Below are 12,350 nucleotides of genomic sequence, written 5' to 3' on the forward strand. Positions count from 1 at the left end.
AAGTCCAGAAGTCCAACCTTGAAGTTACCAATGCATGCACCACCATCTTAAGGTCCTCCAAATCTAGGAAGGGACACAGCTGGCTTATCAGCTGAAGCTAGAAGTAAGCATTCCTGACCATCACATCTACCTGGGCCGACATTTGAGCCAGGGGTACTCCCAAGCTGCAAACACAGTCTTTCAGGGGTAAAGTTGGAGATATGGGAAAGAATGTTGTCTAATGGATTTAAAGATGTATTAAGTTTTGATCTTACTGAAAAGTTTTATAAGATGATGGACAGATGGTATTCAACAATAACAAAATTATCTAAGATGTACAAAGAAAAAAATATGTGTTGGAAGTGTGAAAAAAATCAATGCTCTTTTTATCACTTGTGGTGGAGCTGTGATAAAACTAAGAAATATTGGGAAATGATTTAATGTGTGATAAAAGAGATTTTTAAAATGAAAGTGGACTCAGATCCAGGACTCTTTTTTATTAATATTACCAAATGAACAAATTCGATGGTTGAATTTTAAACAACTACACTACATGGTTTTGGCTGTGAGATTATGCACAAAAATTGACAAATATAGTTCATTTAGGAGAGAAAATTGGATTTAAAAGCTGTCTGAAATAGACAAAGCATCTAATTTTTAGATAACTTCTGAAAAGACTGACACACACACACATATTGCGAGTACACCATGCCCCTATTAAAACAGCTCCACTGGCTGCCAATAAGTTTCTGGTCCCAATTCAAAGTGTGGGTTATCACCTACAAAGCCTTACACGGTCCAGGTCCAGCCTATTTTCATGACAGCATATCCCCCTATGAACCTGGTCGGGCTCTAAGATGTGCTGGGGAGGCCCTACTCTCGGTCCTGCCTCCATCTCAAGTGCAGTTGGTGGGGACGAGGGAGAGGGTCTTCTCAGTGGCGGCCCTCAGGCTTTGGAACATCCTCCCCAGGGAAATTAGGCAAGCCCCCACATTGCAATGTTTCCGGGAGCTGAAAACATGATAATGACTAAGACATCAGCCAAACCAGAGGATCAAACAATTGTTATGACTCTGGCACTTTAATGTTACTTGTAATTTGGATGTGGCTGGGATGTTTTAATGTGGTTGTATTGCCCCTTTTAATAGTAGTTATTACCTTATTTTACTGAGTATTTCACTTAAATTGAGTTGGGCCTTTTATCTTGTGTAAGTGTTGTTTATGTTAATTGATATTGTTATTGTTATAAATGTTGATGTAATTTACAATGTATTTTGTGTGTTTTATGGTACTATTATGTACTGTTCTGTAAGCCGCCCGAAGTCCCCTCTTGGAGATGGTGGTAGGATACAAATGAAGTTGTTGTTGTTGTTATCATTATTATTATTATGAAATTCTGAAGATGCTTGTGTGATATGAATATTAAACTATATACTTTTCCAATTATAAAGTAGAAGTTAAGGCTATATATGTTACATAATAACAAAAAGAGTGTTTTTTTCATATAGATGCCTTTTGACTGGGGTGGGAAGTCAATTTTAAATTATTTATTTTTACACCTGGGGGGAAGGAAGGATAAAGGGTAGTGTAATTTGGGAATTTAGTCAAAGGGAAGATTTTCATTAATCTGTCTAAAATGTTAGTAATAGGTCAGATTTGCTTTATTGCATTACAGTACTGTATTATATTATGCTACATTATAATAATTATCAGGGAAGGTGATTTCTTGTTCTCCAGATATTTTGGACAGCCCAAGTAAGCATGATCAATGGTTGAGAATTCCACAATTCATCAGCCTGAAATTTTTGCTTTATGTTGTGCCATCATAATTGTCCATGAAGTTGTAGGCTTCCACATTGCAAGGTTTCTTAAGAATGTGAAAATGGCAGAAAGGGAGAATGTAATTTGAGATAAATAAGCAAGGAAGCTCCAAGAAATATATGAAAATGTTAACGCTGGCTCTGCAGTATCTATCTTCAAGATACAATTGTTTGAAGAGGCTCAGTAAAATAAGGAGAGTCAAATAAAGTGAAAAATGTATGAGCATCCTCAACCTGGAGGAGATTTTGGTATACTTGGATATATAACAAAAGAAGGAATGGTAAATTTTAAATCAAAACATGAGAAGGACTAAGAAAGTTGGATATGTCAATATAAAGGAACAAAATGTTCTACATGATGTTTGAAGCTTAGTCAACGCTACACTTTTGCAGGGTTTAGGTATGCAGGATCGCAGTTAAAAGGGACAAGCCACAAACTACTTGCATATGTGTTTCCCCTTTCTCCCCGTCTCAGGTGGAAAGAGCAAATGGGATGAGATGAGGGAAGTGGCTTGATTTCATCCTTGTGACACCGGCGTTATCCCAAGTCCCTATTAAAAATGACGTATGGCAGCAATGGAGGCTTTAACAAATACTGTTATCCACAAGTAATTAAATGTATCCATGCCTGACCTGCCAATATGGAGGGCCAAGTGTATTTCATAATACATGGTTGGGTAAGTAACCATGGACTCTATGCATATGTATTCAAAGGCGGGCCCCACTAAATTCAATGGGGCATACAGCTGAGTAGATTTGCATATAACTGAACTGCTGAGTACAACTTGAAGTAGGTTACTTTATTTGAATCCATGGAAGAGAGTTTTTATTTGGATTATTTTCAGCATTTACATATCTGTTCACAATTTGAATATCACCTATTATTTTAACCAATTCACTACACAACACGCATTTTGGTGCTCCAAATGTCAGCCCTGTTTCTAGGTATATTTAACCTGCTGATTCCAAAAACGCACCAGTTTCCTCCATTAGCTTCAGTTTTTGAGATATAGGAATATATGCCATCTACCAATCGCCATCTGCTCACCCATAGAAATTATGATAACTGTATCTAAGAAACTAGAGTTAATGAGGTTTATCCATTGTGATTTTCTGAATCAGTGCTCCAAATAACCCCAAGAACAAACAAAAAAATCAAGACATCTTGATTTTTTTAAAAAAATCAATAAAAATAATTATTCAAAAATGAAACCAGGCATACTTAACCATCCTTTCCAGCTTATGAACCATCAACAACATCACAGCACTGTACCTCTACCTAGGCATTGTTGCTACTAAGAGTTTGCAACGTACTTTATCTAAGTTGTTGTAAGGATCAATATTGTTTGTGCTATAACTTTAAGTTGCTGTAAGGTTCAAGGCTGTTTGTGCTACAGCTGTTTCAGTTAATTGAAGAGTTAATTGAGAGTATTATTTTCATGTGTATAAAGATAGCTACTGTGTGTTTAGCTTCTTTGCCATTGTGCCTTTATGCTATTGTGCATCTATGCCTGTGTGCCATTCTGCCTTGTGTAAGCCGGGGACTATGCTGCAGATGTCCTGCGAAGACACAGCCATGAGAAGAGGACAAGGATTCCTGCTTATCACAGCTGAGTAATGATATCTCTCAGAAGATATTGTTTCATGTTACTTTTGTGGAAACAGCAATCCTGCTATTTTGTTTTGTATGCTGCCCATACTACAATATTTTTCTTTTCTACTTTAAGCCGAAGTCTCGTGTGTTTTTTCTTTTATGAGCCAATTCATCACACACACAGTTAACTGGGCTAGAGTCAATCTGCATGCTACTCATGCTAACGCATGACAGGCATTGCCCTGAAGAAGTAAGATTTAAAAACTTGCTTTTTTCAGACTACAATTCCCATAATTCTCTATACAACATTGGCAACATGCTGCTGAAGAAGTCTGAAAGTTGTGCTCAATGAAGCAATTGGTCCTCACTGTGTCCCGAAGGCAGGTAGATTTACCAGTTAAAATAAAATGGGGGGGGGGGGGGTAGACTAACTGCATAATGGGTAAGCAGCAATGATTCATACTGGCGTCAATCTCTGTCCCCTGGACTGAAGCCAAAGGCTGACATTCTCAAAGATGGCTTGTCCCCTGGGAAAAGAGGCAGGAGTCATAGGTAGAGACCCTGCCAACTGTGCCACTTACAGATGATCACCACAAACTGTTATCCTATAACAGAGAGTGTTTAATAGTTGCCTCCAAAACAAGTGAAAGGTTGCAAATGGACAACAAGTGACTCTGTTATTACAGAATGCATTTTGGGGCAGGGAAACCACTTTGGCAAATCGATAGAGCTCACAAAAGTGGGTTCATATCCACAGAAGCTGGGGTCAGCATAAATGGTCAGCATGATCAGACAATTGCCAAGAGTCATGCTCCAGATGGATGCCAACTGTTGATGCACACTCAGGCTGACTAGCTCTTCCCTTCCTTTGATGCCAGCTGGCTCGCTCTCTGCCAGGTGTATAAGCAGTGCCAAGAGCAAAGAAAAGGAGCAGCTTTCACAGGGCTGCCATTCAAATCGGAGGTGCTGCTTTTAAAAGAAACCACTAACAAGCAATTTTAGAAACTCCCTTTTCTTCCCACTTGCTCCCATTGCAACAATTTTCTGATCTGAAGACATGATTTTATGTTGGCAAGAATCCATATTTGCTCTCCTACCAGCAGTAGGGCTGAGTTTTCACAGAGCTAAAGCTCAAATGTCAGATTTGCTAGGAGAACATTAACAAGCAATTTTGGAAAACCTGGTTGCTTCCCATCCACTCCCAGCAAAACATTTAACCCACCCAGTATTTCATTTATTAACATCTGGATAGGGTCCTGTTTCTTTCACACCCATTTTCACCAGCAGGCAGATCAGATTCAGAAAAAGAGTTAGCAATTCAGAGCTTGGAAAAGTTTATTTTAAAAGAAATGTTGCTCCCAAAATACCTTAGACAGCCTGGCCAGTAGAAGAGATTTTGGGTGTTATGGTCTAAACCTAAGCATACTCATAATATTCACTAAGCATACAACACTGGTGACAAATTAGACCCATACATTGAGTCTGATGTCCCACTAAAGCAGTGCTTCTCAACCTGTGGGTCCCCAGGTGTTTGGACCCTACAATTCCATGAAATTGCAGCTAGTTTACCAACTGTTAGGATATCCGGGAGTTGAAGGCCAAAACATCTGGGGACACACAGGTTGAGAACCGCTGCACTTAAGTAATCAGTGGTGCTTCTCTCCCAAAATCTTGAGCTAATTCAGCTGAAAAAAACACCATGCATATCTAAGTCTGTAGGGTATCACAGCACTCTTTGTGACTTTTGACAGAAACACAAAATCATGAAAAATTTCTAAGGTAAATACAGATGCAACCACAGCTAAAAATAGACGTTGCAGCATGAATATATGAGTTCAACACAAAACCTTTTCCTGCACAGCTCACTTTACCTAAACCTAAAATAACAGTTTTGTGGCGTGGTTAAAAGTGCTGGTCTGAGATCCAGGAGATCCAGACTGTAATCCCAATGGGACCTATAATTCCCTCTCTAAGCCTGATCTACCTTACAGGGCTGTTGCGATGAAACAATTGGGAGAATGGGAGTCATGTACAGTGGGAAAATATAAGAAATGTAACTAACAGATGTATAAAACAAAAACCCATTATCAACCCACCCTTAAGTCTCCTAAATTCAGAATCCAAAACCCAAGGATTCACTTCTTACCTTAAGATAGGGCCATGCATATGAGCACGCTGGACTTGAAGAACCTCTGCCATGAGGTCTTTTGGGCCTCAATGTTCAGAAAAAGCATCCGATTTCATCCTTTCAGTGCAGGAGGAATCCAATAACACTAGCCAGAATCTAGTCCACCAAGTACTTACTAGCCACATCACTAACTTCTTCTGTCACTGCTGGGAAGACAATGTTTCTTGCTCTTCTTAAAAAGTTGTATTATTTAAAAAACAACCCTATTTTTAGGAAGGTGGTCCTGTATCCCTAAGAGTTACTGGTGGTGCGAATTGGGGGGAAGGTGTGCAGCGACTAAGAAAGATAAAAGGGGAACCCCACGGAAACCATGTAAGACAACCGCAGGAGGATAAAGTATGAGCTTTGACATACGCAGGCAGGCTTCAAACGTGCGGCCCTGCAACCCCCATTGGACGCTCCACACTCAGCTATTTTTGCCTGTAAAAAGCAATCTATCATTTATATCGCAGAAAGATCTCCTGCCAACGAGCACAGGCTGGAGGGGAGCCTGTGCACACAGAGGAGCAAGGGATTTAAAAAAAAAAACAGACTTCTTTTGGAAAGAATGGAAGCTGGGAGTCTCAAAACTAAAGTTGGCATTCAAGCAGCCCTTCTGTTTTAGGATTGCAAACTAAATAAGAATTTCAACCTCCTCTTTAATTGATACAACAAAAAAGTAAAGCTGGGGGGATGTTCCTGCCTTCACTGGTACTAATTCTATCAATTTCTCAAGTAAAGGAAAGTAAGTCTGCACATGCTCAGAGGTTTGAGGCAGACATTATTTTCCCAAAGGATCAGAGACCAGGGGTGCCAGTAAACAAAATTTGGCAACCCTACTTGATGGCAATCTTATGATATAATTTCTTCCCTCAAATGCTTACTTATAAGCTCACAATTTCACACTTAATTCCCTGCCAAAAAAAAAAAAACTAGGGGAGAAAAAGACAGACTGATCATTTTTTTTCTCATTCATTTTCCATAGATCTCTTTTATGCACACAACAACCTTGTGAAGTAGTACAGGTTTGAAGGGATTCACTTGCCTGAGGTTGAGTACAGTTAATTTTCTGTCTTTGAAGTGGATTTCAATCCTAGTTCATGTCTTGTTTACATTAACACCCTTTTACATTAACACTACACCACACTATCCTGCCTTGCTTATGAATACAGAGTATGTTCAAAAACAGCAACCCCAAACCACATTATTAAGCAATCATGTTTTCTGCATTCTAAACAATATGATAAGACTTGCTACTGGCAAAGATCCATGCTTGCTCTCCTACCAGCTTTGAGAGCTGGGTTTTCACAAGACTGTAGTTGAAATTAGAGGTGCTGATTGGTAAGACTTTTCCCTCCCTTCCCAGCACAATTTCGAATGATCCCACAAATGTGCTCAAGGGCTCAATTAGGTGAACTGTGCGAAAATCTGAGAGCGGTCTTTGATCTTCCAGATTTCAACGGGAGTCATCTCCCATAGCAAGGAGGTGGGGCACCCATAAAAAAGTATTTACTCTAACTTTAAAGCAACTACTCCTGAACTTTAGCTTTTTGAAGAAGATAGCATTCAGCAACCTGGATAACTCCTTAAAGTCTGGATGAAAACCCAAAGTGGATTCACTGCCCCCACTAACTTGGAAGCCATGCACAGTTTCTAGCAAGACATAATGAAGAAGAAACGAAGGAGAAGCAAGCAGAAAATGGTAGGAGATAATGACATTGGAGGAATTCTAGATGGAGCCCAAGGCCTACCAAGGCCAGCATTCTGTCTACAATTGCAAATAGTTGTATACCTACAGACAGGGCATGAAGACAGTAACTATCAAGAGCATTTGACCTTCGGATGTCCTCTAGTTCTGAATAGAAAGGTTCTATTCTGGGAAAAATCCACCATCCATCAAGATAATCATTTTTGCAGCCATCTAAACTGTTGGCTATTACCATGTCACATTTACAGTTAATTCCATTATATAACAATGCACTGCATGAAGAAGCCCCATATCTCTGGTCATGCCTGTCTACGCTCTGACTATCTTGAAAGAACAACAACAAAGGGAAAATAAATTTAACTGTACTTAAAGCCGGGTAACTGAATAAACTGTACCTGACACTGGATGGATTGCAACACCTAGTCACAACTGTCAGGTGTCCTTTGCAAAATTTATTCTCCTTCCAATATTTGATTTCCCTGTCTGTTGAGCTCCAGCTTTTGGGCAGTTCTTAAAACTTGTGTTCCTTGGATGATTACATTTCTAGAAATAACAGGGCCAAACTGCCAATCAAACGCTGATGATGTTCAGCAATATAACTCCTTCCTACTTTCTATTATTCAGGTCCTGAACCAGTGTTTGACAGCTGTGATGGTCTGGATGAGGGCGAACAAATTGAAACTGAATCCAGACAAGATGGAGTTACTCCTGGTCAGTCGCAAGGCTAACAGGGCATAGGGTTACAGCCTGTGCTGGGTGGGGTTACACTCCCCCTGAAGACACAGGTTTGCAGCCTGGGAGTGATCCTAGATTCATCATTGAGCCTGGAAACCCATTCCTTGGCAGTGGCTGGGGAGCAACTAGAAGCAGTGACTTTCCAGTAGATAGGTTTTCAGCTCCAGATGACTGAGAAGGATCAAACTCCCAGTTCACTAAATCATACATCCCCCCCTCCTTCCCCCCCCTCTCAGATTCAATCCTAATTTAAGTGATCATCACCCTAGTTTTCCTACTCTATGTATACTGAATTTAATTCATATGCGATATAACGTAATAAATAATGGGATAAATTAATTGGAGGAGGAGAATTGGGTTGGGTTGGACCTGAATTAACTGGAAAAGAACATCTGGGATTACTCAAGGTGAGACAGAAATTAACAAAAGAATATATTTAGGTTTGGATGGGAAGTTAATTGTCCTGTGTTCTGTGGAATTTTAATTATTAGTAATTATATCTGCATGTATACATTCATATATGGTAAACTGCATATCCTTAGTACTCATTTTGAAGCCTCTGGTGGTGCAGTGGGTTAATGCGCTGAGCTGCAGAACTTGCTGACCGAAAGGTCACAGGTTCGAATTCGGGGAGCAACATGAGCTCCCGCTGTTAGCCCCAGCTTCTGCCAACCTAGCAGTTCGAAAACATGTAAATGTGAGTAGATCAATAGGTGCCACTCCAATAGGAAGGTAATGGCACTCCATGCAGTCATGCCGGCCACATGACCTTGGAGGTGTCTACAGACAACACCGGTTTTCAGCTTAGAAATGGATATGAGAACCATCTCCCACAGTTGGGCATGACTGAATGTCAGGGGGAAACCTTTACCTTTGCCTAGTACTTATTTATTTGTCAGGATGTGGTAATGGTCACTATTAGGCAACAATATTCCTCAGGCTAATCCTGATTAGAGATTCTGGTAATCCATACAGCGGCATCTTTATACCTAATTAGTTTCTGTAAAACTGAGGCAGCTTGATATACAGTTTGAGCATTGGACTATAGCTCTGTATACTAAGGTTTGAATTGTTGCTTGGCAATGAAATCCACTGACTGACATCAAGCATGTGCAACTCCTTCAGCCTCAGAAAAAAGCACTGGCAAACCTCTTCCAAATAAAGCTTGCTAAGAAATCACTGGGATATGCTTGTCTCAGGGTCACCAATGAGTGAAAACTACTTGAAGTCACACAAGGGCAACATTGTATAGAATTGCTTTGAACATTTCTCTGCACTTACCTGAACTGAAAAATGATTTCAGTGTGAAGAGGAGGAAGTGTCATAAAAAACCTTAAAGCAAGTATGAAAAAAGCATGGTTATCCAGATGTTGGATAACCACCACCATCATACCATTGCTTCAGCACTGGATGTACTAGTCACGGCTGATTGGAGGTAAAAACTACTAGTGGGGGACATGTTGGTCTACTTTGCTTCAAAGGCATGGCATCACAGCACGTCTTTTTGTTCAAACAGGCATTTTTGTCCTGGTCAGTTGGGAAAATTCAGATTTCTAAATCCACAGACTGATTTGGAATTACAAAATTGGTAAATTGGTGAGCTTCGGCCTTATTAGCTTGGGGGTACAACTACACTGTAGAATTAATTCAGTTAATTCAGTAAACACTGCACAACATATTTGTGTAAATGTCTAAAGCAGCTACAAGATGATGTTCAGAAAACTTTTACTGTTGTGATTTTTTCTGGACCCCAATATTGAGTAAAGAGATCCCATTTGGGGTTGGGCCCACAGTTTAAGAAGCCCTACTCTAGGACACCCTGAAGGGCAAAATCTCCTAGGTGTGTTGCAGTATATCCACACTGCAAAATCATAAAATAGTCTTCTGGATACTATATTAAGTAACATGACTCCATCCATCCTTTGGAATTCTGAGATTCTCAGCTAGTAAGTTCTATAACACACACACACACACACCAGCACCAGAGCTTACTATCAGAGATTTTCAGTGTAGGCAGCCATGACCATTGTTATAAGTGTGGTATAACAATGTAGTACGGATACACATTATTATAGTAGCAGGCTAAAGTTGTAACATGCAGGCAGAGTCTGAGGAAACAGAACCAGACTGCATTGCTTCAGATTGCACGGGGGCAGGAAGTTCATAATTTGGAATGGTCACAATGGTATGATCTTTCTGCAGACAAAACCCTAGCACAGCCAGTAGACAGGATTAGAAAGTGACCCACAGTCCAAGTGGCAGTTGTGGGGAAAGGAGACATCTCCTAGGGCACTCTGCTTCAAAACATTTCATAGCAATTACCAAGCAAATAAAGCCTCAAGGGCATGTTCACACAAGAACGATTCATATTGGAGCAGGCAGATCTCAGCTCCTTTTTGAGGGAATGGGATTGCATTCTTCACCCCAGCAGGGACTTAATGGCAGCTTGTCTCTAAGGTACTCTGCTAGTCTGCAATGCCACTGGCAGGGAAAGGAAGGGGGTGAATCAAAACAGGAGAAAATCAAAACAGGAGGGTGCGATTTGCAGAAGGAGGAGGCAGCCACAATGCCCAGCATTACATCATCCCTTCAGTACATTTCTTGGCAGGGTTGCCAAGTAGCAGTCTTGTTGAGCTTCCCAGGTAGGCTTTTCAGTCAATCATAAAGTCTGGAACTGATTCAATGTTACAGCTCAACTGTGAATATAAGAAATCTGAGACACAAATTCGACCCTGGTACTTTTGCTTGCAGGAAGATGTTGGTTTTCTCTTTTTCTGTTGAGTGGATGGTTTGTTTTGAATTAAATTGCATACATTTACATGAAGCAGCACAATGTAGAGATTACTCAGGAACAGGCCATCCCTACATGTTGCCAGACATCTTAGACTACCAGTCCGATAACCTACAATCAATATGGCCCATGAGCATGCTGACCAGTATGATGTGAAGCACATCTGATTCATCACATCTGGTAGAGACAAAGTTGAGCATGGGTTGGTCAAGAATATAATAGTAATCCAGACAAAATTATCAAGCAAAATCTTCTTCTAATAATAGAAACAACAAGAACCAATGAGTTATGTCCTCTTATATCTAATTTTGATGCCCAGCCAGTCTTTGAAAACTCCTAAAGTTTTTGAAAGCCTGGTCTCTGAAGATGCACAAGCATGACTCCTAAAATCTTTATATTGTTTCTGTAACATTAAGCTTCTGACATTTTCAAAAAGTCAAAGTTTAACAACATAAAGGCTAGATTCCTGTTGGTGAATCTAAACCAAAGTAGACACATTGCATCAATTGTTGAGTGCTCAGTGAACACATACTTGTTTACTGGCTCTACTCTAGTTTAGACTAGCAATATGATTTAGGATTTAGACAGCCAACCTTTTATACTGAAAATTTAAAATCTGGACAGTTTTTCAAGCTGGGCATAAGGAAATTCTTGGGCTTTATGTGCACAAGATTGTTCTTGAGTTGAGCACACCAAAAGAGAACCTTTGCTCTGGAAAGAGTTAAGGAGTATCTCTATCACAAGCAAAGGCAAGGTCAGGGAGAAAGAATGAACAGATGCAAATAATGACATGAACACTTTTCCTCCTACCACCATGGGATCTTTGAAATTATAAAGAGTTACAGGTTTTCCCATGAGGAAGAGAGAGGCAATATTTTTAGTACACTGGAGTTATTCTTGAAGTTCCTTTACCCCTTCAATCAAAACATTACTTTCCTCTTCTATAAAATCTTTTTCTGTACTATGTTAGATGCATATGTGCATCAAGTGAGGCCTCTGTTATTTTTCAACTCTCATTTTTGTTTTCAAATATATATATATCTAACATTTCTTCATATTCAGCTAGCACATCTGGAGGGCACCATATTGGGAAAGCTGTCTTTCCTCGTCATTATTTTCTCAAGCCTGGTACAGAAACTCACAAGGGGCCAGTGTTTATTTGTACTGTCCTCAGGGGACGGAAGAAGAGAAAAGGCAACTGTACCCATCCAGGGCTTCGACTGGCTTTAGCAATGTTCACCAGCAAGCAGATCAGCCTCAAAGATGCCTCCCCTCACCAGGAGTGGAGCTCAACTATCAGAAACTCAGGGTCTTTCATCTCCAGGACAGTTTCAACATTGACATTAATTCCTCCGGCAGTCACTATCCTGTTTCAGCAACCTCCAAACAGCTGGGCAGAGAGAAGCTTTCCGTGATCATTTCCTGCTATAACCGCCAGAGCAGTTCTCACGGCCCCAGCTAACCTCAAACCCCGGCAAAGAGATCATATTGCTGTCATCAAAAAGGAAATGGGGGAGGGCGGAAGATTCCATTAAATCCAAACTTCATAGCTGTAG

General features: G+C 40.2%; 1 protein-coding gene across 3 annotated transcripts in view; it reads right to left on the reverse strand.

The window, feature by feature from the left end:
* Nucleotides 1–12,350, reverse strand: part of PDE1B (phosphodiesterase 1B) — a 142,086-nt gene that overhangs the window by 53,812 nt on the left and 75,924 nt on the right. Inside the window, exon 1 of one of the 3 annotated variants that reach the window (XM_060763808.2) lies at nucleotides 5,540–5,708. The exons of the other annotated variants lie outside the window; for them this stretch is intronic. Coding sequence (XP_060619791.2) covers nucleotides 5,540–5,592 — 53 coding nt within the window. The 5' untranslated portion in view covers nucleotides 5,593–5,708. Of the gene's footprint in view, nucleotides 1–5,539; nucleotides 5,709–12,350 lie in introns of those variants that run through there. 3 annotated transcript variants of the gene reach the window in all.

The sequence above is a fragment of the Anolis sagrei genome, chromosome 2 (genome assembly GCF_037176765.1).
Source record: "Anolis sagrei isolate rAnoSag1 chromosome 2, rAnoSag1.mat, whole genome shotgun sequence".
NCBI classification, from domain to species: domain Eukaryota; kingdom Metazoa; phylum Chordata; class Lepidosauria; order Squamata; family Dactyloidae; genus Anolis; species Anolis sagrei.